General features: G+C 40.6%; 2 protein-coding genes across 3 annotated transcripts in view; both read left to right on the top strand.

Annotated features, from left to right (window-relative positions):
* Window positions 1-23,795, top strand: part of FGD4 (FYVE, RhoGEF and PH domain containing 4) — a 116,996-nt gene that overhangs the window by 37,279 nt on the left and 55,922 nt on the right. The window contains exon 1 of one of the 2 annotated variants that reach the window (XM_075503826.1): window positions 20,584-20,884. The exons of the other annotated variant lie outside the window; for it this stretch is intronic. Within the exon in view, the coding sequence (XP_075359941.1) occupies window positions 20,869-20,884 (16 nt within the window). The 5' untranslated portion in view covers window positions 20,584-20,868. Of the gene's footprint in view, window positions 1-20,583; window positions 20,885-23,795 lie in introns of those variants that run through there. 2 annotated transcript variants of the gene reach the window in all.
* The window catches only part of BICD1 (BICD cargo adaptor 1), a 278,157-nt gene that overhangs the window by 241,859 nt on the left and 12,503 nt on the right, over window positions 1-23,795 (top strand). The gene's annotated exons all lie outside the window — the stretch shown is intronic.

Raw genomic sequence — 23,795 nt, 5'->3', positions numbered from 1 at the left:
TAGTACAGCTCAGATACCACCACTCCTGCTGTACCTCAGATTACCTCTACGAAGCACAAATTAAAGTTCTGGAGTTACAACAACTTTTTTCTTCGCAAGTTTAATTGACGAAGTACGAGAACTTTCTGTATCTGCATGGAAGAGACTAGCACACTGAATACCCATAGCAACTTGAATTATTTTATGGTAGCATGGTTTCTCTACATTTCCTTACTCTGCTATTGTTTGTGGTTTTTATTGAAGGATACTTTATAGAGGAGGGAATGTACAGTCTAGTCTTTTTCCAGAGATACCATTTCTGTCTTTGTTTACAAGTTCTGGTGGGAGTTGTCCAAGCCAGGGTAGGAGAGCAGTTCTGCAGTTCCCATCCAGACTTCTCAGAAACTCTTCAGTAAAGCCTGAAGAGAAAGGAAAGCCCCGTGGCCACAGTTCCCACCCATGTGCTACTCTGTCTGTTCTGCTTTCACTGGGATCTTAACTGGTAAATAAAGAGCACAGGGCAGAGCCCGTGGGGTTAGGCTCTCCCCCAGAGCTGGTTTTACTCTTGTGTTGCTCAGAACCACATCCAAAGAACTGTCTGTGATCTCTCTTTGAGCCTTGCGTGTCTGAGCTTTGGCTGGCTCAGCTGTCAGACGCTGAATGTCAAACCTAGGAGGCTGCTGCTTTTCCATGGAAACGCCCTGTGCAATTGCAGAAATAATCAGGCTTGTCTGGTGGTTGCTGTGCCCTATTGTTGGATGCTTCCAGACACTGAACTGAATTGTCCTACCTTGACAAACTGAGTTTTCAGCTAAAATTCAGCTCTGCTTTTGTCATCCCGCTTGCCTTTTTTTTTTTTTTTTTTTCTTTTTTGAGTGTGGATGGATTGAAAAGCATAAGTGTCACAGTTTATCCTGCTGTTGGAATGTAAGCCCCTTGATGTTGGCTCTCGCTTTTTCTCTGTTCATGCACATCTTGCAAAACCAGCTCCAGACCTCTTGCTTCTGGATAGGTACCACCAGTATCAGCTGTCTTATGCTGTGTATGTGCAAGGCCTGAACTGCAGTATCCTCTTCAGGGAGGCTGTGCTATCGTACATTCTCCTAACAACTCTTCCGTGCACTACATTTTACTATTGACATAAAAATAATTCAATGTTTACAAAAAGATCCTGTTAACTAACTGTTTCTTTGTGATCAGCAATTTCCACGAGGATTTTCTTTACTAGAGAAAGGAGTTCTAATCTAGGACCTTTGGATTGATGGATTTTTTTAAATTACGTTTTACATAATTTACTTTCCATAATACTTTAAAATTATATTAATCAATGTGCCTGACTAACTCACTCTAGATATGCGTTGGTGTTGGCTTTAAAGAAAAAGCAATGTTCTTTTCTACAGACGTTACTAACTTGGAGGCAGTACTGATACAGCTCAGTGGGAGAGGTGCCGTAAAGTACTTGGAAACTAACGTAATTCCAGTTTATGGAATAAGTGTTTCAGTGTATTGGGCTGGTGCTGTTCCTGATCTGAAAATAACTATCTTTGGAGACATAACAGTAGAAGTCTTCGGTTTTCTGCTTCTGTAGGGAATTTAATTTTGTAACTTGAAAGTTATTCTGGAGGACTGCCTATGAAGGAAGGATAACTTTCAGGCTCGTACACCAAATATGTCACTAAGATGGCCTAGTATGAGCTCTGTCCATGTTTCTTTGTTGTCCTTTAATGATAGTTGCCAAAAATAAACATCCACAGAAACAGCTGTTGTAACATTGGAAGAATGATTGCTGCAACGGATGGAGACAGTCCATGTCATTGAACTGGTGAGACAAGATAGCTCGTCTGCCTGCTGCGAATCCCACTTTTGTAAGCAGTAACAGTTTGGAAGGGAGAGGTCTATCACTCAAAACGTTGACATCACTTAATCAAACAGCGGCCGTAAGAACAAGAGCAAAACAGTCACAGCCCCTTCTCCCACGCCCAGCACACATGTGCTCCCAGCCTACGTGGGCACCCTGTGAAAGAATAAGAAACTCCATAGTCTTCTTTCTTGTGACGTTGAGGAAGCATGTGCCAATCCGAAACTGTGGGGTCTGAAAACACTTGTGAAGTAAGGGGAGTGCAACTCACTCAGGCGTGATGTCTCCATTTGCTTTGTATCTGCGGAGGTGCTGCTGAGGAAGCATTTGCTATCTGCAAAGTACCATGTTTTTTTAATTTAGGAAAACAGCCAATTGAGGTAAGACTGGAAGAGCATCTCTGTCATACAAAGGGATCTTAAAGGACCAGTGTGGAAGCCTTAGCCCTTCTGTGCTTATCACACAAAATATTAAATCTTGGGATTCTGAACAAGTAAGAGGAAATTCTGCAAATTTCAGCCCTTACAATTGCTTACAGAATATTTTTTATACTCTTAAAAATGTAGACATCCTGCTTCCCTTGAAGTGAACTTCCTCAATACCAGATGATATTGAGTTAAAAGAAATACTTACATATTATACTGAAGCTACTTTCTTTTCAGAAAAAAAGGTCATACTATAATAGAGCAGATCAATGGTCTGTTTAGTGTATTGCTTTATCTCTGGCAGTAACGTACAGTTGGTACAACTGCCAGGAATTACAAGGTTGGTTTAGTGGAACTCTGAAAACAGGTGTGAGAAATGGGCAAAAGTTCAAAACCATGCATGTGTGAGGCCTGGCGTTGCTTACTTAGATGCTGTGGTTGGCTTTATAAATGCTTTCAAATCTTATGCAGAGAATGCAGACTAACTTCTGTCAAATATGCCTTATTCTAAACTCATGTAACTTGTTCTGGGTGAATAGATTTTAAGTGGTCATCACAAAAAAAACCAAAAACAAACAAAAAAACCCAAACAAAACCAAACATATCCAATTCGTAAACCAGACATTTCTGAAGTCCGGTTTGAGTCTCCCATCAACTTGTGTAAAATACCAAAGTCTTAGTCTACCAAATAGCAGCTGAGACTGGAAGAAGCTGAAGCACGTGGTGTCATCGTTATAAAAGACAATCTCTTCAATGGAATCAATTTGGGAAACAGGATGTCAATATGTTGTTTATTTTTCATTAATATCTTCCAGCTAAAAAAAACCTATTCCTAAACTCCTATCTGGCTCAGACTAGGCCAGAGAATAAGGGGAGATGGCTAAGTTTTCTTTCCCTTATCCACCTCTCCTCAAAAGCATTTTGGATTTGCTGTTTTCCTTTCTCCTTTTCAAGTAGTTTGAATAAAACATTTGTCACACATACAGAGGATGCTCCATTTGGTGTTGCTCCATGTAACTTGCCTATTGCTTCTGCCAAAATTTGTAGTGTATCCCATTGCCTCGTTGTGTGATGGCTGCTGTGTGTAGTTTATTCAAATCTTTGCGTTGGATCTGTGTAAAATCAGACATAAGAATTAAAGACATTCCAGGTAAGAAGCTGAAATGGATTCTGACTGCCGTTGCCCTTTATTCTGCTAGCAGTCCTCCCATAATGGGTACAGCTAGTATTTGTTCAAGAACAGACGGTCTAAGGGTTTTTGTCGGTGTCTGGAACAGGTTTTCCAGTGCCAAAATTGCTTATAATATTTCAGTAAACAACATCATTTTAAAAATACAAAGTTAGAATTAACATAAATCTAGAAAATTACTTTGTAGGAGGTCTCTTTCATGAAGAAAAAAAAGACTAAAACTGAACTTGAATCCCTGTAATTTCAAAGTCAGTCTCAGTCTGTTTGCCAAAAATTCTAATTGCTACATTTTTTTTTTTTTCCCCCAGAAATGTATAAATACATAAAATCTATTAGTATATTAAAATTAATTTCTGAGCTATGGTCTTTATTTTTAAGAGGCAAAACATGAAATGCTATCAGTGTGTTTCGTAACACTTAAATGCTGAAAAGTTTTTATTATTAACAATTGGCAAGTTAAATAGGAAATTGGCTTCCTTCCTTACATTATTTTACCCTTATTGCTGATGGATGATTAGGTTTTGTGTGCATGGTTGCTTAAGAAATTCTTGGTGATGTAAAGATCGCTTGCTTAGAGGAAGAAAATGGGTTGAAATTAACAGCGTGAGTCAGAGTGATCTACTAGTCCTGGCGGGGAAATCGGCAGACCTGGGTTTGGTCCCATGCCTGTGACCGGTACCCACAGTGCCCTTGTGAGCTCTGCGAGTCCCCTCTGAAGTCTGGGTCCTCTTCAGCTGCCACACTTTCCGTGGCAGGGACTCTCGTACAGCATACAGGTACTCAAGCACTGCCAGCAGTCATCTGAGAGGCTTCCAGTGTTAATGCGCTAGCAGTTTAATAGTGGTGTCTCTTACCAAAATAAGAAAAACTTAACTGTGCTTGCTGTGAAACAAAGCTAACTTCCTTGTGCAGTGAGGATGAGGGAAACTGAAAATTTGGGGCGGGGAGAGAATTACTGAGCTCTGTGCCTGGAGCCACCCAGAGGAAAAGACGGGCGGTTTTGCGATGGTGGGTTCCAGCACAGGGTTTTTCAGTCTTTTACAGGAACAAATGCTGCCCTGCAGGACCAGCTACAAGATCAAAGGTGCCATTAAGGGAGAAAGGAAACCATTTTCCCTTCCTCAAAAGAATAATTCAGCACACCTAAGTTAGCATGTAGGAACTTGAAGTCCAAACTTGGCTCAGCTTTAAGTAAAATTACCCACGTTTTTTTGACGCGCTGTTAGTCATAAGTGCTGCACGGTTTTGAGAGCGAGGGAGAGAAAGTTTGAATGCGTCAACAGTCCATGGACTACTGTGCTGCGTGCTTTTTCACAACCAGTGATTTGAACCTTAAATATTTTGAGACATGGTGCTGTGCAACTCACCAGTATTTAAAGCCTTAATATGTTCTTTCAAAGCTCTTTTAATTTTGCAGACAATATCATTATTGATTGGTCTTGAAAAGCCATTTCCCTTTCCCATCCAGATAACGTCGGTGGGAATTTTGTCGAGCTGGTACATGCCATCAGCGTAGGTGTGTAGCTGCACAGGATCTGGCCTGGTGAGAGCAGTGGTTTCAGGCACAGCTTTGATGCAAAAAAAGGCTTTTCCAGGCACGCCCCCCCCCCGGGCAACCTGGTCGTGCAGCAGAGAGCCACGGCGGTTTTGCCTGCTGCTGAATCAGCATTGGTCTTGGCAGATGCGGAGTAGATAAGCCTGGCAGAAGCCCCAAGACCAAAAGCAAGGGTCTGTGCAGTTCTTGTTGAGGAAAACCCATGTTGGGAGATTATAGCATTCTTGAGGGGAGCAGTTTCAAGGTCCAGGAGATAGAGATTAGGCAGCAAACATTCCCATTGTGCTGAAATCAAACCCATTCAGGGGAAATAAGCCTGCCTTCAGAAAATCATTTTGTCAGGGTGAAAACCAGTCCTCAGCTAATTTCTCTGAACCCTCTCTCTTAATAGTAAATGAAAACTCTCACTAGCTTCACGTCCATCTTAGTGTGTGTTTTAGACCCCTTTCCCCCCTGCACAACGCAGGAATAGGCAGCATCAAGGTTAAACCTAGTTGCAAGCTTTTGTTAAGGTGTTCTGCCTGCTTGCGAAGGCAAGGCACCTGCTAGGCATGCCCAGTGAGTGCTAGGAGCTGGCTCTCCCTTCATTACGGCTTTGCAAGGCTGAAGCACAAAGAGTGCTTGTTGCCCAGTGCCTGGGAGTCTCCCAGTGCTACCACTAGCTGGGGAGGACTGGTTACCATGGAGGCTGCCATCTGTTCACTCCCCGCTGGAATGTGATTATCCTTGCTGGGTTGGGAACCAGCAAAAGCAGGGGAGCGTGTGCTGTCGGCAATTATCTGCAATGGAGTGCGTTAATGGAAGGCTGGAATTAGCTAGCTGGAGGAGCACATAAAAGGATTTTACCAAAACTATTAATGATTTCTAGCCAAGAGGAGTAAGCTTTTTGCAAGGTCAGTACTAAATTCATTATGTATGCAGGTAATTTTTAATTGGTGCAGTGGATTTATGATTTAAGGGCGGCAGTACCACAGTAATAATGCTTTATTGTTAAGAGGGGGTGTGTGGGGAATTGTATTTTAAAGATCTTTGTTTGTCTGTTTCAGTTCAAGCAGTTTTATTTGGGCTCGTTAAAGTCGTAAGCCAGAACAATAACTGGCCAAACTGACACAAATGGTGCAATTCATATCTCTTGTCTTTATGAAATGCTGTTCGCTGCCAAATCTGTTTGATTTACATGCCTTTTCACGCTGATTGCTTTTTGTCTGAATGATTTCTTTTTGGATGCGATACGTGTTTGGTTTTCGTACTGGCATGAAGGGTGAGACGAGGGGGAAATGTTCAAACAGAGCTGGCGATACAATGGATATTTAGGGTATTTTATGCAGTTTGCTCAGAGGAAGCAGCGTAAGGGAGGCAGAATGTAGGAGCAGGTTTTCCACTCTTCGTTCCCATCCTCTGCCCCTCTTTCCAACTCACCAACTGACCAAACATTTTGGACTCTTTCTCTTATAGAGCTTAATTGTACGGAGACTTGACACGAGTTTTCAGGATACTCTGCAAATACCGTGACTGTTTTGATGGCAGGACTTCATTTAAAGGGGAAAATAAAATTAGAAATATATGCTTGTAAGGCTTTTGTGTCCTATAAAAGACCTTTTCTGTTGTGCTGTAGGAGCTAGGAGTATTAATTTTTTTCATAATAAATGCATGATGAATGTTTGCGTGCAGTTCAAATTATTGACTTAAACGAGGGGCGTTAAAATTAATTTGTACCCCAAGTAGACAAATGTTACTTCAGCAGATATTTTTAGTCACGTATGGGCTTTCCCTTCTCAAATAAAGCTCTTATGCGGCATCCCTCTTGCCAGGACTGCCATTTTTATTTGGTACAGGGGAGGACACTACTAGAGGCTTTTAATTAAAACTGTGTCAGTCCTAATTCCACCAATCTGCCCTCTGCTTTTATTCTTTTAAAATGTCAGTGCATTGGAGTCTGGGAGGAAAGTTACCAATGGAGTAAATAAGTCACGATTGCAACATGTTTGACTAGGATAAATTTTTAACCTACGAGATGCTTTCCAAGTCTTGGTGCCTAACAAAAGTGTGTGCGTGGGAGGTTGAGGGGGGTTTTATTTCTTTGAGTACTTTAACTGTTTGTGGTGTACGAGCTCTTCTTGTGCTTGTGGGAGCCTGGTATATGTGCCTGAAGTCCTTTCAGACTGAACATCATGTCACACTCGCATGTTGGTGGAACTGGGCGAGCGCTCTTAATGGAAGCTGTATCTTCTTGTAATTAAAAAGACTTTTTTTTTTTAACCCCTTCCTTCTCCAGAATTTAAGTATTGCATTACCATTGAAGTGGGTGATTTATGCAAAACTTGCTTTTAATGGGCTGCAGTGGACTTGTTCACACATGCAAGTTGCAGGTCTGTAACTGCGCTGTTAAAAAGAGCGCAGGAGACAGATTGGCTTTTGTGCTTGAAAAGAGATTAGACTTTCACCCTTCAGACACTATGCTCAACCTAGCTGGAGGGAAGGGCAACCACCCCTTATTCTGTAGCTGGTGTGGGATGTGTTTCTGTTCCCCGATCTGTTTCTAGTAAGGTAGCTGTTGCTTACAGGATTTGCTGTCACTGTGGATGTGAATTACTGTCTCATTGGCAAGTCTTCACAGAAAGCAACAATCGTATCGACATAAAGGTAATGACTTGTATACCCCTTCCAGAGGTTATTTCTCCTGATTGCTAGCTGGTGGTGTGCTGAGAAGCTTGCTTTTCCACTGCCTTTGCTAAACTTGTTTCAAGGATAAATAGGGGACTTTATATTTGGCATTCTCCAGCTGTTATTATATTCTCTGATGAGCACTGTAAATGTCCAAATAGTCTGGAGCAAACAATTTTTTTTAATTTCCTTCTTGAATGTTCTATATGTGGCTGTTGTATACTTTTTTTTTTCCTTATTAAATTTTACTTTAGGTCACTAGGTCAGTGTTGATTTGCGGATGCAGGATTTAAAGGCTATACACTCTTTAATCCATTTGAGCATCTGGCCTTTCATAGTAGACGTCCCATTTCCATGTAACAGGAACTGTTAAATGTCTGTTTGAAATTAATGATTTTTTTTAGAGAGATATATATATTTAATCTTTGGTAGATTATTACAAATGGCTCTGATGTTTATGCTTAATGCAAACAAATAAGGGTCAATGTAATCTGCTACATGATCTCTTGAAGGAGATTTATTCTAAAATACAGGCTTTGGGGGCTAGCAGAGGTGATGGGTCATACTGAGCAGTGATTTGGGTTTTTTTTTTTAAGGGGGTAAGCTCGATTTAGGTACATCATCTCACAAAAAAAGACATTTTGAATGAACTCCCAACTAAATAGTGTCTAGAAATACAACCTAGTATACAGTGGGTTCATCGTAATCTTGTTTATAATGTCTGTATATACTAAGCTTTCAGGAAACTTGTCATTAAATGGTAAAATCCTGAGTCAATATATAGGAAGCTGGCTTGTGTATAAACGATCACAATTGTTTTCTTCAAACAGACAAGTCTTTCTGCTTTTCACTTGACACATGACTGTGGAATGCTGTTTGACATGACTTGGATTTATTTATACATTGTGTTCGGGCTGCTGCTTGGTGGAGCTTTTAAACATGCTTAGTTTTCAATACACTTTTTTTCTGCTGTTTACTCGTGTATTCTGAACATTAAAACAAACAAACAAAAAAGCCCAGGCTCTGTACTGTCTCCTTATAGCAGCATGGCTATTTCAAGGTTAAAGCCTGCAGCTCCCTCTGAAGGGCCAACTGTTTTGGAAAGTCCTGGTGCCTGTTTACAAACTGTTCTCTTTGCAGCTCCCATGAAATAATGGAGTCCTTGGGATGCTGGATGTGGGAGGATAAACCTGCTGACACAAGCACTGCTGCTGTTGGTCTGTTCGCCGGGCCTTAGTCATGTAAAATTGCTTGTGTCTTTTATGCTTTATATAGGTGGGGACAAAATGCAGGCGTTAACACTTTTTTCACGATGCTAGAAATTGCTGTATCAGATTTTAGAAAACATCAAATTTGTTGAATTTGTTCTAAATTAGATCACCATACTAAACTGGTGCAGTGAGACTATGAGTAACTAAATATGAGAAACTGGCAATCTGCAGATTAATGACTCGTCTATGAATTGTGGCAGGTTTTTTTAGTCTTTTCCAGAGGGGCTTGCATTCAGTACAGAAGTACTTTTGTCCTTCCTTGTTGAGGTGTCTAGTTGAAGAACCTGAAGACTCAGAGCTGTTCTGCAGATGATTTCAGAAAACATTCCTCCCAGGTAATCCTTGTTCACAGCTGGGAAAAGAACAGGGCAGGGATAAATGACTGCACGCCAGCAACAGAATATCTTGAAGTGGAATAATTTCTGGGTTTTTTTCAGTTCACGCAGTTGCTCTTACTATACGCAATAACTAGCTGTTCATTTTAAGTCTAAAAATACTACTTGGACTGATAGAGACATGGGAATTGTTTACTTTTTCATGAATATCTGAGCAAAGTGAGTACTTGAGTACATTTGGGAATGTGGAGCTCAGGACTGGAAGGAGCCGTTTGGTTACTGAGGGGATTTTGTGTGGGTTTTTCCCCTACCCCCCTCAGACACAGGCAGCCATATAACTTGGGTCTCATTTAGATGTTCAGTAGACTTTTCTTCTGGCACACTGAGAATCACAGACTGTTACAGGCTATGGGAAGCTACAGTTTAAAGTTTAGTTTAAAGTTTGTAAATGACCAAAAGCCGATGTTACACTATGCTTCAGAAACCGGGCAAGAAAGATTGAAGTCATCGCCAATGTAATGAGATTCCTGTTAGCAGAAAACTTAAGCAGGCACTTGAGAAATGAACTCTACTAGCAGCATGATGCTTATCTAGCCTCAATAGCCACAACGTCTCCAGTGTTTCAGAGGAAAGGGAACCCAAAACAGCTAAATTTTGAATCGGAGGGAAGAGTGGCCTACTAATTCTGACAGATGGCTAGTAGAAGGGCTGTTCCAAGTAGAAGTGCTTTTCCAAATGCTGATCTTTGAAGGATCCTTCGTTGCCCTTTTTTTTTATGCTTGTTCTTGACTATCTGCAGACATCTGCTGGCTTGTGTATCCTTTGGATTGTGATGCTGTGTTTTTTTCCACCACCACAGAAGCACTTCATGAAGATCGTATAGATGCAGCTAACTCTGGTATTAAAGTGTTGCAACTTGTCTGTTCCACTTATACTTGTAGTAACACTTATTGAAAAAATATATATAATCCATGTTCAGCTGCCCATGTTCAAGTAGTGGTGTGGTTATAGTTCTGAGTATCTATTTTAGATATGATAGCTAAGACTGAAACAAAGTACTGTGCAAGCCTTTTTAGCAAAGGCTCATGAACTGCGGATTGAGGTTTCAGAAGACCTGAATTCCAGTCTCTTCTACAGTTAAGGGTTTTGTTTTGCAGGCACTGAGTAGTGCCATGGGTGGTGTGGTGTATTCCCTGGAGTGGTGTCAAACATAGCTGCTGTTTGAGTAGTAGAGGGAAAATTAGCTCAAGAGCTTGTAATATTACTTGAAAGAACAAGTTGGTTCTGTAATGAGTTATTCCTGCAGGGCACGACCTGAACTTCTCACTTGGAAATTTTCTTCCTAGTATCTCCTCCTCAATCCCAGCATCTCTTGTGTGTTCCTGCAGTCCTGTCCCACTTCCTACGTGAGTTATTTTTTTTTTTTTTTTCTCTTCCCTTCCTGAAGGAGGTCACCGATGCTCAGGAAGATGAGTGAAAGCATGAAGTGTCTTTTCTGTAAATCAAAACAGTTTGATGGCTTCCCATATCATGCTTGCAGCAGTTACATTGAGATTGAGATCTATTAGCTAGAATAAATAATTTGATGCTATTTTTAGTTGCATTCAACATGGTCGAGTATTGTATACCTGTTGTTAAGCTCCCTAAAATATCAAAAGGGTTCATAGGTTATATAAGATTACCTGTTGCCTTTCTTTAAAGAAAGGCACTTTTCTTTACAGCTGTAATAGTTCTCTGGCAGCAATATGTGCCAAGGCAGTTTCCATGACTAATTTTGGTGTCTGTTCTCTTCAGTAGCTCTTGTTCACGCTATTGCTTTGAGCCCTGTGTTGCTGTTATGACTTGGCCACTCACTGTAATGCAACTGGCAAGTGTTTTTGTCCCTTGGCTTGTCAAGATTTCTGTGTGTAAGTCAGTTTTAACTGTGGAAGCTGCTACAAACCAACTCTTGAAGGTAGCTGCTACAAGCCAAAATAAAATGGAAGACTTGGTGGAATTAGAGCTTTACCTAAGAATCGAAACACAGCATTAAAATCTAATATGATGAAATATTCACAGTTAGCAGTGTGAGCGCTGTTTGCCCTTAGTAAAGTCGGCAGTGCTACACCTCTCTGTTGTCTGCTAGCGTCCTGTTATTTTGGGTAAATGCTCTTTTTAAAAACTTAGTCTAGAACACTGTAGTTAAAGCACCTTGCCGAGCGATTTTTTCCCCATTTTACCACTTGTGGTGCAAGCTGTGGCCCGGTTTCTGCCATAACAGGATAATTACTGCTTGCATTTTGATTTTTGTGTGTGTGTGTGTGTATGTGTTTATAAAGCTGATTTTATTGATTGTAAAATATAGTCTTTCTAAACAATTGACTTAAATTTTCTGGACTTGTCTTACTGCTGATGTGATTTGTCTTATTGCTGATGTTTCTCTGGTTTGACTGAGAATATTCCAAAATTTTTCTACTGTTGAAAAACTCTGAAGGCTGTAGGATGCCTTTTTTTTTTTTTTGCTTGCTGCTTATCACAGGAGTAAAACTTCAGTTGGTAGCTGAGGGTCTTTTTGTGTATGTGTGTGTCTTCTATGGGACATCCTCAGTTTCTGTGAATGATCCACAAAGCTAACAGAAGTGTGATATTCCTGCAATCTGATATTAGACATTTTCAGTGCAAAACAATGCACAGGACATAGTCATGACGAGAGGTAAAAGCCGCTCAATCCAATATGATCTACTTAGTTCTTTGATACTGTAGTCTATTCATTATGTTTTGATGGATTAAGATTTTCTTTGTAGATAGCTGAAACTGCTTTAATCCAGTTTATCTCAAAACCGGGTGGCGTTTTAGAACCTCTTTCTAGAAGAAAGACAGCAATGAAACTTGACTGTGTCTGTTTTATAGCTGGCATTTTCTCTGATTCTAGGTTTTTAGAGTTCATAGAGAGCAGTAAAAGAACTGTGGGGAAAAGCTTATTGATTGCTTTTGTGTTAAAATAAATGATGAAAAGCTATTACCATCTGGCTGATGAGGTCTGGGGTGTGGATAGTAATAATTTAAAGGAAATTATAGTTTCATTAGTGCTGATGTCGTCTCTGTGAAGGCTGTGTTTAACTATCAGCACAACTTCACTATGTAAAACAGTCACAGCTGTCTGATGTTGCACCCTTATTGCACCAAAAGCTGAAATACACTTCTACATTCTCTTATTTGTCACCACTGTCTGTATTGTTACCTTCCTTTTTTGAAATAATTTGATTTGAGGAATTCCTTTTGATCACTTTTCTCTGGATGCTTGAGATACGCAAGGCTGGATGGACTGGAAAAAAGCAGTACTATATCTTAATGGCAGGGGAGAAAAAGCCCTGTAAAGAAGGTCCTGATTTGCTGACTGTCCTATAAGTACTAGATTAAATTGGCCCTACCAGGACAAAGTCAGGAGACTAAAGCCTTTTATATATTAGAGGCAGAAGGAAATAGTCGTGAACAGATAGTGGAATTTTTTGTCCTGAGACCTGATCTAGTGAAAGATGTTACTGCCCACGGCAGGGACGTTGGACTGGATGATCTTTAAAGGTCCCTTCCCACCCAAACCATTCTATGGTTCTATGATTTTTAGGAACTGATGTGTTCTGGAGAAAGTTAGTCTGATGCTTTCTATGATGTGACAGGGAGGACAGAGAAAGGTGGAAGGGGAAGGACAAATGTGTTGTGCCATCAAGTTTCTCTTCCCTAGAAAGCATGGAATCAGACTTAAGGTAGAATAGATTGAAAATGCCCATACTGTCACATATTCTGTGCAAGAAATAGAAATTGGATTCAGGAAAACACTAAAAAAATTCATGGTGAATATGTCTTCCAGCAGCTGGTAAAATACAGTTGCACAAATGCATCTGCTGACATGGGCGATCCCTAAACAACTGATGCTAGAAGCCATGGGAATTGAGGGAAAGATCATTGTGTGTTTGCTGCCTTCTACTGTAGGTTACCCAAACATTTGCTACTGCTTCTTTTCAGACACAGAATATTTAATTGAATGATTTTTAAAATTTTTTTTCCTGCCCATGGTTCATATGCTCTTATCTACTCCAGAAATGTACTGATGTATTCCTCTCTGGTGTTTATTGTGAATCTTCCATGCTGTTTTTTATTAACTCAAACCAAGAATAACTTGTACTTTATTTTTAGTATTTATCACTGCCCAAACTTGTTTTTTGTATGGAAGCAAAATCACTGTCACGGCATTCTGACCGGTTTCACTTATAAGTCTTTGTACTGTTTGGATTTCTAACGTGGCAGGGGTAATTTTTAAGCTGTGGATTTAGCCTTTTACTGTACTGCTGAATCTAAGGAAAATCCTGTGTGGTGGTCTTCCTGGCTTGAGTTGTGGGGTTGTTTTTTTTTGGGGGGGGGGGGGTGGGGGGGGGGTGGGGGGGTATATGTGTGTTTTGTGTGTGTGTGACCAAAGGCAAAATGAACTGGAAAATGAGAGTCTGTGCTCTTAAGCTGTTTTGCAAAGATGTTAAATGAGTGTTACGTTTAATCTGTGAAGGTGAATAAAGATGGGTGGCACAACACTATCAGGGTAGGTCACAAGCTTTTTCCTCTTCCCTTTTTTTCCACCCTTCCTTAAAGAAGGGTGTGAGTTTCTGTGGTAACAGCTAAAACATGGTCCCCAACTGGTGGGGCACCAGAGCTGCCCTCCTGGCCAAACACCACCTGGCTCTGCTGGTCTAGCTGTATGTCCTGGCTGGCAGGAGAGCACAGTGGCAAGTGGGAATGTCACTGTCAGAGGTAATACTGTCACTGGGGAAGAGGCAGCAGCTGCAGTGGAGGCAGGAGGCCTGAAGAAGCAGCCTTCTCAAGAGGCAAAGCATGGGAAGGAGAAAGCAATGAAGATGGCATGAGACAAGGCAGAGCTGCAGGGCCAGAGGGTCTTCTCTTTGTATTTATTTGCTAGCTGTGTCTTAGTGTAATAGAATCGATAACACTATAAATAGTAATTTCCTCTTCCCTAAATCATAACATGAAGCTTTCTCTCAATTTTGTTTTTTTTATATATATATATGAAACAAGGAGTCATAAGAAATAGTGAACTGTTAAGCTGTTTTTTTAAACAGAGGAATTGGCAAATCAAACCCAGTTGACAAAGGCAAAGCCTTTGACCACTTCCCTCATCTAAAACCAAAAATCCTTTAACAATTGCTGATCTTTCTTTGCTAGAGAAGATTAATTGAAAAAATGAACCACAGATTCCTGGATTTTTTTTTTAAGTATGGGAAAGACTTTAAGCTACAGAAAAACAGCTTTATATGGTTAGTGTAAAATACAGTTGCCATAGCAAAAGCACTTCTTTTGTAAATGCTAATAGAATAGATGTCAGTGATGTGGCGCTCAATGATCTTTAATATAGTTCTTTGATTTTGTAGAACTACAACCATTTAATTATTTATTTGGAGAGTTTTGTAGTTGCTTGTATTACTTTTATGCTTGGACTAAATTGTAGACACCAAGATGCTACAATGACAAATGCTGTACAAACGTAGGACAAAAAGGCAGGCTTTTCCCTGAAGAACTTTTATTGCATGTCCTTTGGGTTTTTGTGCAGCCATAGGCTTTCCCTTTTGGGGCACATGATACAGCTGAGCTGGAAGAAAAGAAAAAAAAAAAGATGGAAAAATACTGCTATTTATTTTCTAGTTATGGCATAGTAGTCGTTTATCACACCTGCCTTGAGATTGCTTGTCTTAAATCCAAATCCTTGCATGTGAACCAGGAGAGCTAGGGGAGGGAGTGATGGAAGAGTTTTTGATTTCAGAACTGGGAGGGAAAGTGTCCTTACAACAAACTTGTTTCTGTTTGGGCTGCAGATCCAGAGTCTCTCATAGCATTTCTCACGTTGTTGGGGGCTAGTTGCCTGTCTTTTTAAGGTGCTATTGTTACTTTTCCTTGTTGCAGCAGTCCTGAATACCCTTTCCTAAAGTCCGTCCCTGCCCAGCCCACTTCTGTCTGGACTTTTCCTCCTCCCTCCTTTTCCTGGTGGTTACTTGTTTCTGTAGGTCATTTGCTTAATCTAGAAATTTTTCCCCATTTTTTTATTCATTATATACCTGCAAATCTTGAGTTGTCATATGGCTGTTTCTTCCTTCCTCACATACCTGTGTGGCAAAGCTTGAAAGATGCGGCTTAACAAAACAGCAAAGAACTAAGTCTGCTTCCTGGACAGATTTTGTTCTTCTCTCCCACTTTCTCCCTCTGTTGACACTGATGCTCATCTGACCCCATGGGCCACCTCAGCCTACTAAGTTAACAGAACAATCCAAAAGCAAATGAATATGTTTCTGGCAGATTAGTGAGCTGAACTGGCTTGCTGCAGTGCCAGACAAGACCCAGTGCAAGGAGAGGAAGAGCAGGATGTTCCTTTGCCAGCAGGCAGCCACTGGCTTGGCATAAGGGAGCTCATGGGCTGCACGTGGACTCTCTTGCTTTGTCACTCCTGAGGATATCAGGCAACCATGCATGAATTTCATCCTTCATGTACCCATTCAAGGGTCCTTGTCAACGCTTCACTGCTACTGCATTCAGTCATCGTTAACCTCTGCAGTCCTTGGGCTCACCCCCATTGCTGTCCCTGGATAAGATGTTGAACTTGAGTTAATGTGACAGCCTGGCATTGGGAAGGGCCATCATGCCCCTTCCCTCTGTGCTGAGCTACACTGCACTGTGATCTCCACCACATGCCTCCTGGAGCTTGTCACGTTGTACAAAACACTGATTCGGCTTGCTCACCTGCAACAAAGCAGTTTGCTTTGCCTGCTAGCTTGCATTGGCTTATCATGGGTTGGACATTTTTATAAGGGAGGAACAAGGGGATTCCTGCAAGGGGGTATGATGGGGAGTGGGATATGTTCATCTCTGTAGTAGAAACATTAAACTGAAATGCAAATCTAACATTAACCACATCCTTGTGGGCTTCATCTCCTCTTCCTTGGCAGAGAGAGGAAACTCCTGAACATCCATGTGGTGGTTTCCCTCATTTGTAGCTCTTGGTAGTTGGCTGCTTGGCTTTTAAAGCCGTTTACTTTGGTGCCACGTTTAGGCTCTGCAGTTTTACTATCTGCCCATGGTGATCAGAGGCAGGAAGCCCCCGTCATGTACCCCGTTACTATCAAAAGAAACCACAAAGCACCAGTGGTAGGCCTTGCTTGGGCTCTTGCACACTGCTCAGAAAGAAAGCAGACAATAGTCATTGTTTCAGTACAGCAAGAAGGTGCAGGTAGGAGGGGCAGATGGTCACCCTCTGTTTAGCATGCCTGGGGCAGTGCATCTTTCTCCCAAATTTTGACCTAGGCCAGTGTACGTTTCTGCACATCTGCAGTTCCAAAGGTGTCCTTTGTTTTGTGTGCCTGCATGCCGAGTGAATTTTCAGACGTCTTTTTTTTTGCCTTGTTATAGAAGTATCTGTTCAAAACTACAGTGAATAGTACTTAGGAAGTCGTGTGCTTTGGATTTTTTTTTTTTTAAGGTATGTTTATATCCAGCCTTCCTCATAAAATCACTTGTTACTGGTTTTAGATTATTCCAAGAATCAAGAAAAGGGCAGCATATGGAAGGTCTGACAGAAGTGGAGGTCAGTTTGGGACAAGGGTGTGTGGTGTCTCAGTAGCTAATCTCATTGCCCTAAGAATAGCTGGGAGCCATGTTGAACCCCTCTGCAGACTACTGCTGGGCTTTTGAGAGAGGCTTGTAACAGCACCTCAGAAGCTATTTTGGGATAAGGACAAAGCATGCTTTCATTTTTGCCTAGGACCAAACTGCTGTGCTTTTGAAGTACTGGGGTGTACAGGAGAAGGGAGAGGAGTAGATAAGTATGAGTCGACCACACCTACTTTGTGGAAGCCCTGTGAAAGGTGCCTTTTTAGTTGTTGTGGTTTTAAGTCTCTCTTGGACTCATTGAGATGTCTAAAGATGTCTTACAGGGAAAAAAGTTGGGGGTTACTTTCAACGCAGAGCACTGATATATTGAAATTCAGAAGTGCTCATGCTGCATTCTGTGCTAGGGCAACATGTGGGTTACTGATCCTTTGGGTGGGACAAAAATCACTCTTTCTCCATCAGTGCCTTGCAGAAACTTCGTATCATGTCCTGATGTAGTATCCTCAGCAAATCTCTTCAAACACTTCGTGCCTGAAGTGAGTCTGTAGTAACCAGGAGCCAGCTGAAGACAGCCATACTGACTGAATGCTGGGCTATGATTCACTGTTACATGAGCTAATTTGTTTTCAGGGGTTGTGTGTCAGTGTGGCATGCTGCCCATGTAGCTCTGTAATACTTAGTTCACTTTTCCAGGTTTCCTAACAGTACTCGTACTCGTGACTTCCTTCTCAACTCCAGCTTCGTCACATTAAGAATATTCAAATGAGTCAGGTACATAATTTGAGTCCTGTTATCTGCAAAATAGGGAAAGTACTGAGAGAAAGTTTGTGATGTTTAGTTTGAAAAGTGCACAGCAGTGGAGAGCAAAGTAAGTGCCATATACTTACTGCAAGACATCTATAAAAACTTTTAATTAGCGAAGTGATGAATTCATATGATAAGTCAGTAATTTTGATTTGAGATAACTTAGTTCCATAAAACTTAACTGGTCTGCTGTGCAAGAGTCTGGACTAAGAACATGCTGGTTTTAGTTCGAATAGCTATCTTACTTATATTAAATGGCAGCAACTACTCGTCTTAATAGTATCATTTTAATTACCCACTAATGAGAATTTTTATTTAACTGGTTGTTCTCTGTGCGTTTTCATTTGCTTTTAGATAAATTTAATAAAACTAACTTTATTTTTTTAATTAATTTTCTTTAAAGTTCACAGGTATGTTGTGGTGACAGGTAAGACATAGCTGTACCTCTTGTTGATAAGTTTTCAACTAATACTTGCCAGTATAGCTTTATTGTGCCTTTTGTACTTTGCATGTTTCTGCTCCTAGAGGAAGCAAAGTTAGGTATAAAACTCGTGTGAAACCACGGGAATAGGTTAATGAGATGTCCCCATTGTATCAGTTTTAATCTCTCCCAAGTCCCCCTATGTGCTAGCTAATCAGAGATAAAACAATTAATCGTTTACCTTTTTTTAAAAAGGAGGAGTTAAAGCATGTGTTTTGAAGTTGGGCTTTGGAGACGTCTTTATACTTGTTTTAATGTTGCTCCTTCTGGAAATGAAATAAAATAAAATGCACAGTTCTCTTCAGGTTTGTAAGATTCCCTCTCTCTCCTTGAGCGGTAGTGGAGCTGCGGTTACTCTCTGTGGGCTGTTACGAGCCAGGGGGTCACCTGCGTGGTGCAAGGTGGACCTTTTGGGGCTGGTCGGAGCTCTGACCTCTCACCTGTTCTCTGCCTTGTTCCCTGTGGCAGGGACGGACAGAGAGCAGAGTCTGGTGGCTCAAGTGTCATCCCTCCCACACATGTCACGTTACAAAGTTTGTAGCAGTTGTTATATATGTTTCCCCAAAAAGGAGACTTGATTTCCTGTCCAGCCCCTACTTCTCCTTGTGTGACCCCTTCTTTTTGCTTGCGGTGCAGTAACTAGCATTTATGTAGCTGCTTATCTGAACCAATTGCTTCTTGTATTATTTTGTAGCCATTTATCTTAAGTTTTCCCACCTACTCTGTTACTTGTGTGAAAATTGAAAACTATTGCTGATCCCATCTGAATTTAAAATCTGTCACATACTTGTATGACAGGCATTATCAGTGTTTTTCCTGGGTTAGGAAGAGTACATAAGGCTGAAGAAAGGCTGACAAAGCCTCACTGGCAGGTGGACAAACCAGGCTGGTGGGGAGAACGGTTTGTTTCAAATACGGGAAACTGAGCAGAAAATTTGTTTTCTCTGCAAAGGTTTTTCCAGAGAGAGAAGGTGTTCTGTTTGTAGAGGTACTTCATGTGGAAGCCCAAGCAAGGGGGCAAGCTTTGAACTCTTGGAGGTGAACTCCAAAATAGAAATGTAACCTGTGCATTGAGTTCTCTTAGCCTGGTTTTGAAACTCAGCTACTGTTATTTTTTGTTTTAATGATGCGTTGATGACCTGGGTGAATAAAATTTGTATGTGTCTTTAAGGAGCCTTGGATTACTTGCTAGGAGTATCAGGCATGGGGAACTGCAACTTCTTAACCCAACAGTTTAAAAATAAATGCTCAAAACAAAACCAGCACATGCAGATCTTGGTCAAAGTGCTGAAAATGAGTTCCATTTAGATTTCAAATCTATATGTGTGGAACTTGCATCTGCTCATCTCAAGAAGAAAAATGCACCGAAGTTTTGAAATAACTGGAGGAAAATAGTTGTTTTTACTGTTTTTTGGCAAAACTCCCTCTGTTCAACATCTGTAATAGAAAGGAAATAATTAGCTGCCGTATTCCAGAGGGCTGTCTCCTCAGTGAAAAACAGATACTCATAACAATGGATTGTTTTGCAAGTGTATACCCTGTAACCCTTGGTACTTGTCCTTCAGAGCAGCTCTGCAGTGGCGTGCTTGTACATAGCCTTGAATGTGAGGACTACGAGTGGCCGGTGGTGGAAGGGGCTGTAGGGAGCTGTGGTTTGGACCAACATGATGGTTGAAGATGACCTCAGCTGCAGCGCATGAGAAGCTGGCTGCTATATTCTGATTCATATTATCTGAACTGACAGGGCTGGATTTTAAATGCCGGTTTCTTTCTCCTGCTGGGATGAAAGTGTGCCAGCTGGGGATCATATAGTGTGAGAGCTGTGAACGATAAAATAAAGTTACTTGCAGTAACTCCTCTTTTCAGTTAATCCTTTCGCTTTTTAAAAATGTGTGTTTTCACTGTTCAAAATTCACTCTAATACCTTTGTATTCTACCCTGGAGCACAGTATGTAGTTCATGCCATTTAAAAATTGATTTGAAATTATTCTAGTGAATTTTAATCTGTGCCAAATAACCTAATGTTTTCATGACAATTCTTTAATGTAGACTTTTTTTGGTCATTGCTCTGGTATCCTGCATATTGTATTTACTTCATTCTAGGCATAAATTTAAGTACAGATTATGCAATGAAAAAGATTGTTAGAAATGAGCGTCATGCAGTATAAAGGGAGAGCAAAGTACCAACCAGAGAAATGTACTAACTTGTCCTTTAACCTTGATACTGCTTTAATTTCAAAGAGCAACGCAATTAATAGTGACAAAACTTTCGTAGTAGCTGAGGCATGAGACAAAACAACTTACAGTAGTCCCTCCTCCTCCTCCTTCTCCTCCTCCTCCTTTCTCCAGCAGTTTGCAGGTTACATAAGCTGATTTCTTTGTTTTTCCTCTTTAATAGTGAACAGACTTCACTCTCTTCTATAAGCGGACTGGTTTGCATGCTTACGTTTTTCCTCTCAAAACAGGCTTGCCTGCAAAGAGGGAGGAGCATAGCGTAACTGAAAGACCCAGCATGTAAACTGTCGGCATATACTGAACATCTGGTGAGAAGTCCTTTGTGGCAGCTTATAGGTCTTGTAAATAACATATATGTGAGCCTGTCATAGGGTTATTACTGTTGTGAAATCAATTCCTCCTGCGGTGGTACTGGAATATACTTATAAACAATGTCTTCTGAACCAGGTAAGACTGAACGGGATGCTTCTGTGTTAAACCTTAATCTCTTCAAGACTTGGGGTGTATTTGTGTCCAGAGACACCAGGAGTTAAACTTTCTTGTTTGAAGCAAATAAACCGGTGAACATCCAGCTGCCTTGTGATGCAATACATCTGGAATGCTCTGGTGGCTTTTTCCTCCTCTTCTCAGTAAATGAGCTTGCAGTCTTTGAACCGCTTGCCTAATACATCTGCCACACTGAGAACTGTGTTACTTTCGGCTTGTTTTGCTGCTGCTTTCACCAGCTTGAGAGTTTCTTTAAAAGCAAATAAGTTTTGTGATTTTTATAAGTGGTTTCTGTTCCTGGCTTATTTGCCAGATTCATCGAGCTCTGTTTATAGCTCCAAGGTTTCTATAGGACACTTCTATAAGTCAGCATTGGCTCTAAGGATTATATCTCTCATTGTTTTAGGAAGTAGGTGTACACTTCTGACTTATGCTCAGCTTTTCATGTACAGTGTTGCAATAATCCATTTAATTGATGTTTACACTACATTTAATGTACAGAACTGGCTTCCAGAATTAAAGAATGTTTTCATTTATTGCACCATGCAGTGAAAGTTTTGGATTTTTTCCATTGCAAATATGCTTGTAACTGAATTTTTAAGAATACTATTGAAAATACTGCTTTACTTATGAGTGAGCATTTTTCAGTTCTGAGAAGAGTTCAGCTTGGGGTAAGTTAAATTAAAAGGCTTACCCCACCCTAACAGCTTAATATAAGAAAGTAAATATTCTGAATTAAGTTTTCCACAGAGAGATAGATGAAACAGATCTGTGGAAAGTTTGGGTTCAGAATGCTGGTGTCCCTCTGGAAAGCCCTCTGAGACTAAATAGAGGGAAGGGAGTCACTGGCTGAGTGAATTTGGGAGATTTGCTAGAGAAGCTTGGAGTAGATGCATGCAAATAGCTCTTCTCCATCTCTCCTGATTTCAGTACTTGTGGGCATCTGATTTTTCTTGGGTACAATGAATACTTGTTTTAAAATCATTCTGTTGGCTGCTTATCTGTTTTATGATCAAGTTTGAAATTGCCCTTCTCCCTCTAGCTTTTGATAATCAACCAAAAGAATGGGAATCACACCTTTCCTCCCACTCTTTATGTATCCTTTTTCTGTATCTTGAGAAGAATCTACGTGTGGATGTAGGAGACCTTTTTTTTTTTTTTTCCCTTCCCCCACTGATCTAGTTCTTAAGAGCTATTTTCTAGGATCTGTAAAGCATATTCTTTTCCTGTAAATTTAACATTAAACCCTTACGGATTTTCAGGAAGCTCAGTGTGGTGCCATAACTACTATTTTTGGTATTACCACTCGTCTTCCCTCTTGCCCTTTGGCTTGCTTTGGGTTATTTCAGTTTGCATAGGCCTACAGTATACTTACATGTAACAGTGGCAGTCTGAATGTCAAATATATTGGTGAAGCTGTGGTCTTTGATTTTTTTGAGAGATCAAATATGTGAAGTACAAATATATTTGTATGTGCTTTAAGGTGACATAGGGTGTACTATCATGGTATTTTCCAGACAGTGTATTTCCCAGACTCCAGTTAGAAGTTGTATGAAAGCAGTTAATACAGGAGCGGACTATGGTGCAAATACCTGGCTTGAAGGGTATGAAGGGGTGAGCTTCTACCAGCCTGTGGAATAGCATATAGATACCTCCTAACATCACTTTCTCAGAATGGTGTAGGAGACCTACGGATATAAACAGTACGTGTAGAAAAGGTGACAGCAAGTAGTTTCAGTCTGTGTGGGTTTGAAATCGAGTGGACAAATATCCCTGGACACTCCTAAATAGTATCTCAGAGAGGCAGTGGGTCGCTTGCTCAAGCACTGGCTACCTCCAATCCAAAATGGAAAGAAATCCTTCCAGTACTGACTACTGGTACTGGGTGAGAGGGGAACAGCACAGCTGAAGGGACAGCGCCTATGGGAAGGTATAAATTCACATGGCAGTTTATTCATTGCTGTCACAATGTGCAATTGAGAGTGTGTCCAGGTGCCTAAGCAAAGCAGTTTTTCCAAGTACTAAAGGCCCATAACAAATATGGAAAACATAGAGTGTACCTTTTCTGGAGCTTTGATGTTTATGAAGACTGGAATTTTATAGACTTTTTTTTTTAGTAGTAGTAGTATTCACTATAGGGTGAACGCATCACTGAAAAACTGATTTCAAGCAATATCATTTTGAAAAGTTCAATGATACTATGACCCAGAAGTCATCAGAGAGTTAAGTGTTTTCATCAGTACCATCACTACACTTTGCTTTGTGACTGCAGCACCCCAAGTTTTATGCTAGTCTTTTACGTGGTAGGTGCTATATAAACACAGACAGACAGTCTAATGGTTTATGTCAATGCTTGTAATCCCAGTGAATTTGTTGAGTCTTTACTAAAAATTCAAAATAGTTATGGAATGCTTCTCTTCCCCATCTCTCCTCACCCTGCCCTGGGTTTATAATTATTATAAAACAAAAGGATTAAATTCCTTTAAGAGTTTGGAAATTTAGTGCCTGTGTGTTCCTTACAGTTTGGCAGGCAATGCTTGACCTTGGGAAGGGTAGGTAGTTAGGAAACACAATCTTTCCTTTAGATTGCCTTAAAATATTTAACACATTGTGACTGCTCTTGCTTGCTTGTGAAAAAGCCCTTACAACCATGACCTGTCACAAAAAAAAAAAAGAAAGAAAAAGAAGGAGGGGCAACAACTGGGTTAGCTGATGTAAGCTGTAGGGGGATTGGAGTGTTGCCAAATCTTGTATTATAAAAGAAATTAAATGCTTAGCCTTAAACAAATGTTGTATTTTAAGAGTAATTTCATAGATTTTATTTGCTCTGTATTTTGGAAAACCTTCTTCCCCAACATGCAAGCCATCAGCT

Source organism: Mycteria americana, chromosome 1 (assembly GCF_035582795.1).
Source record: "Mycteria americana isolate JAX WOST 10 ecotype Jacksonville Zoo and Gardens chromosome 1, USCA_MyAme_1.0, whole genome shotgun sequence".
Classification (NCBI taxonomy): Eukaryota; Metazoa; Chordata; class Aves; order Ciconiiformes; family Ciconiidae; genus Mycteria; species Mycteria americana.
This window is presented reverse-complemented; position numbering and strand designations above follow the sequence as displayed.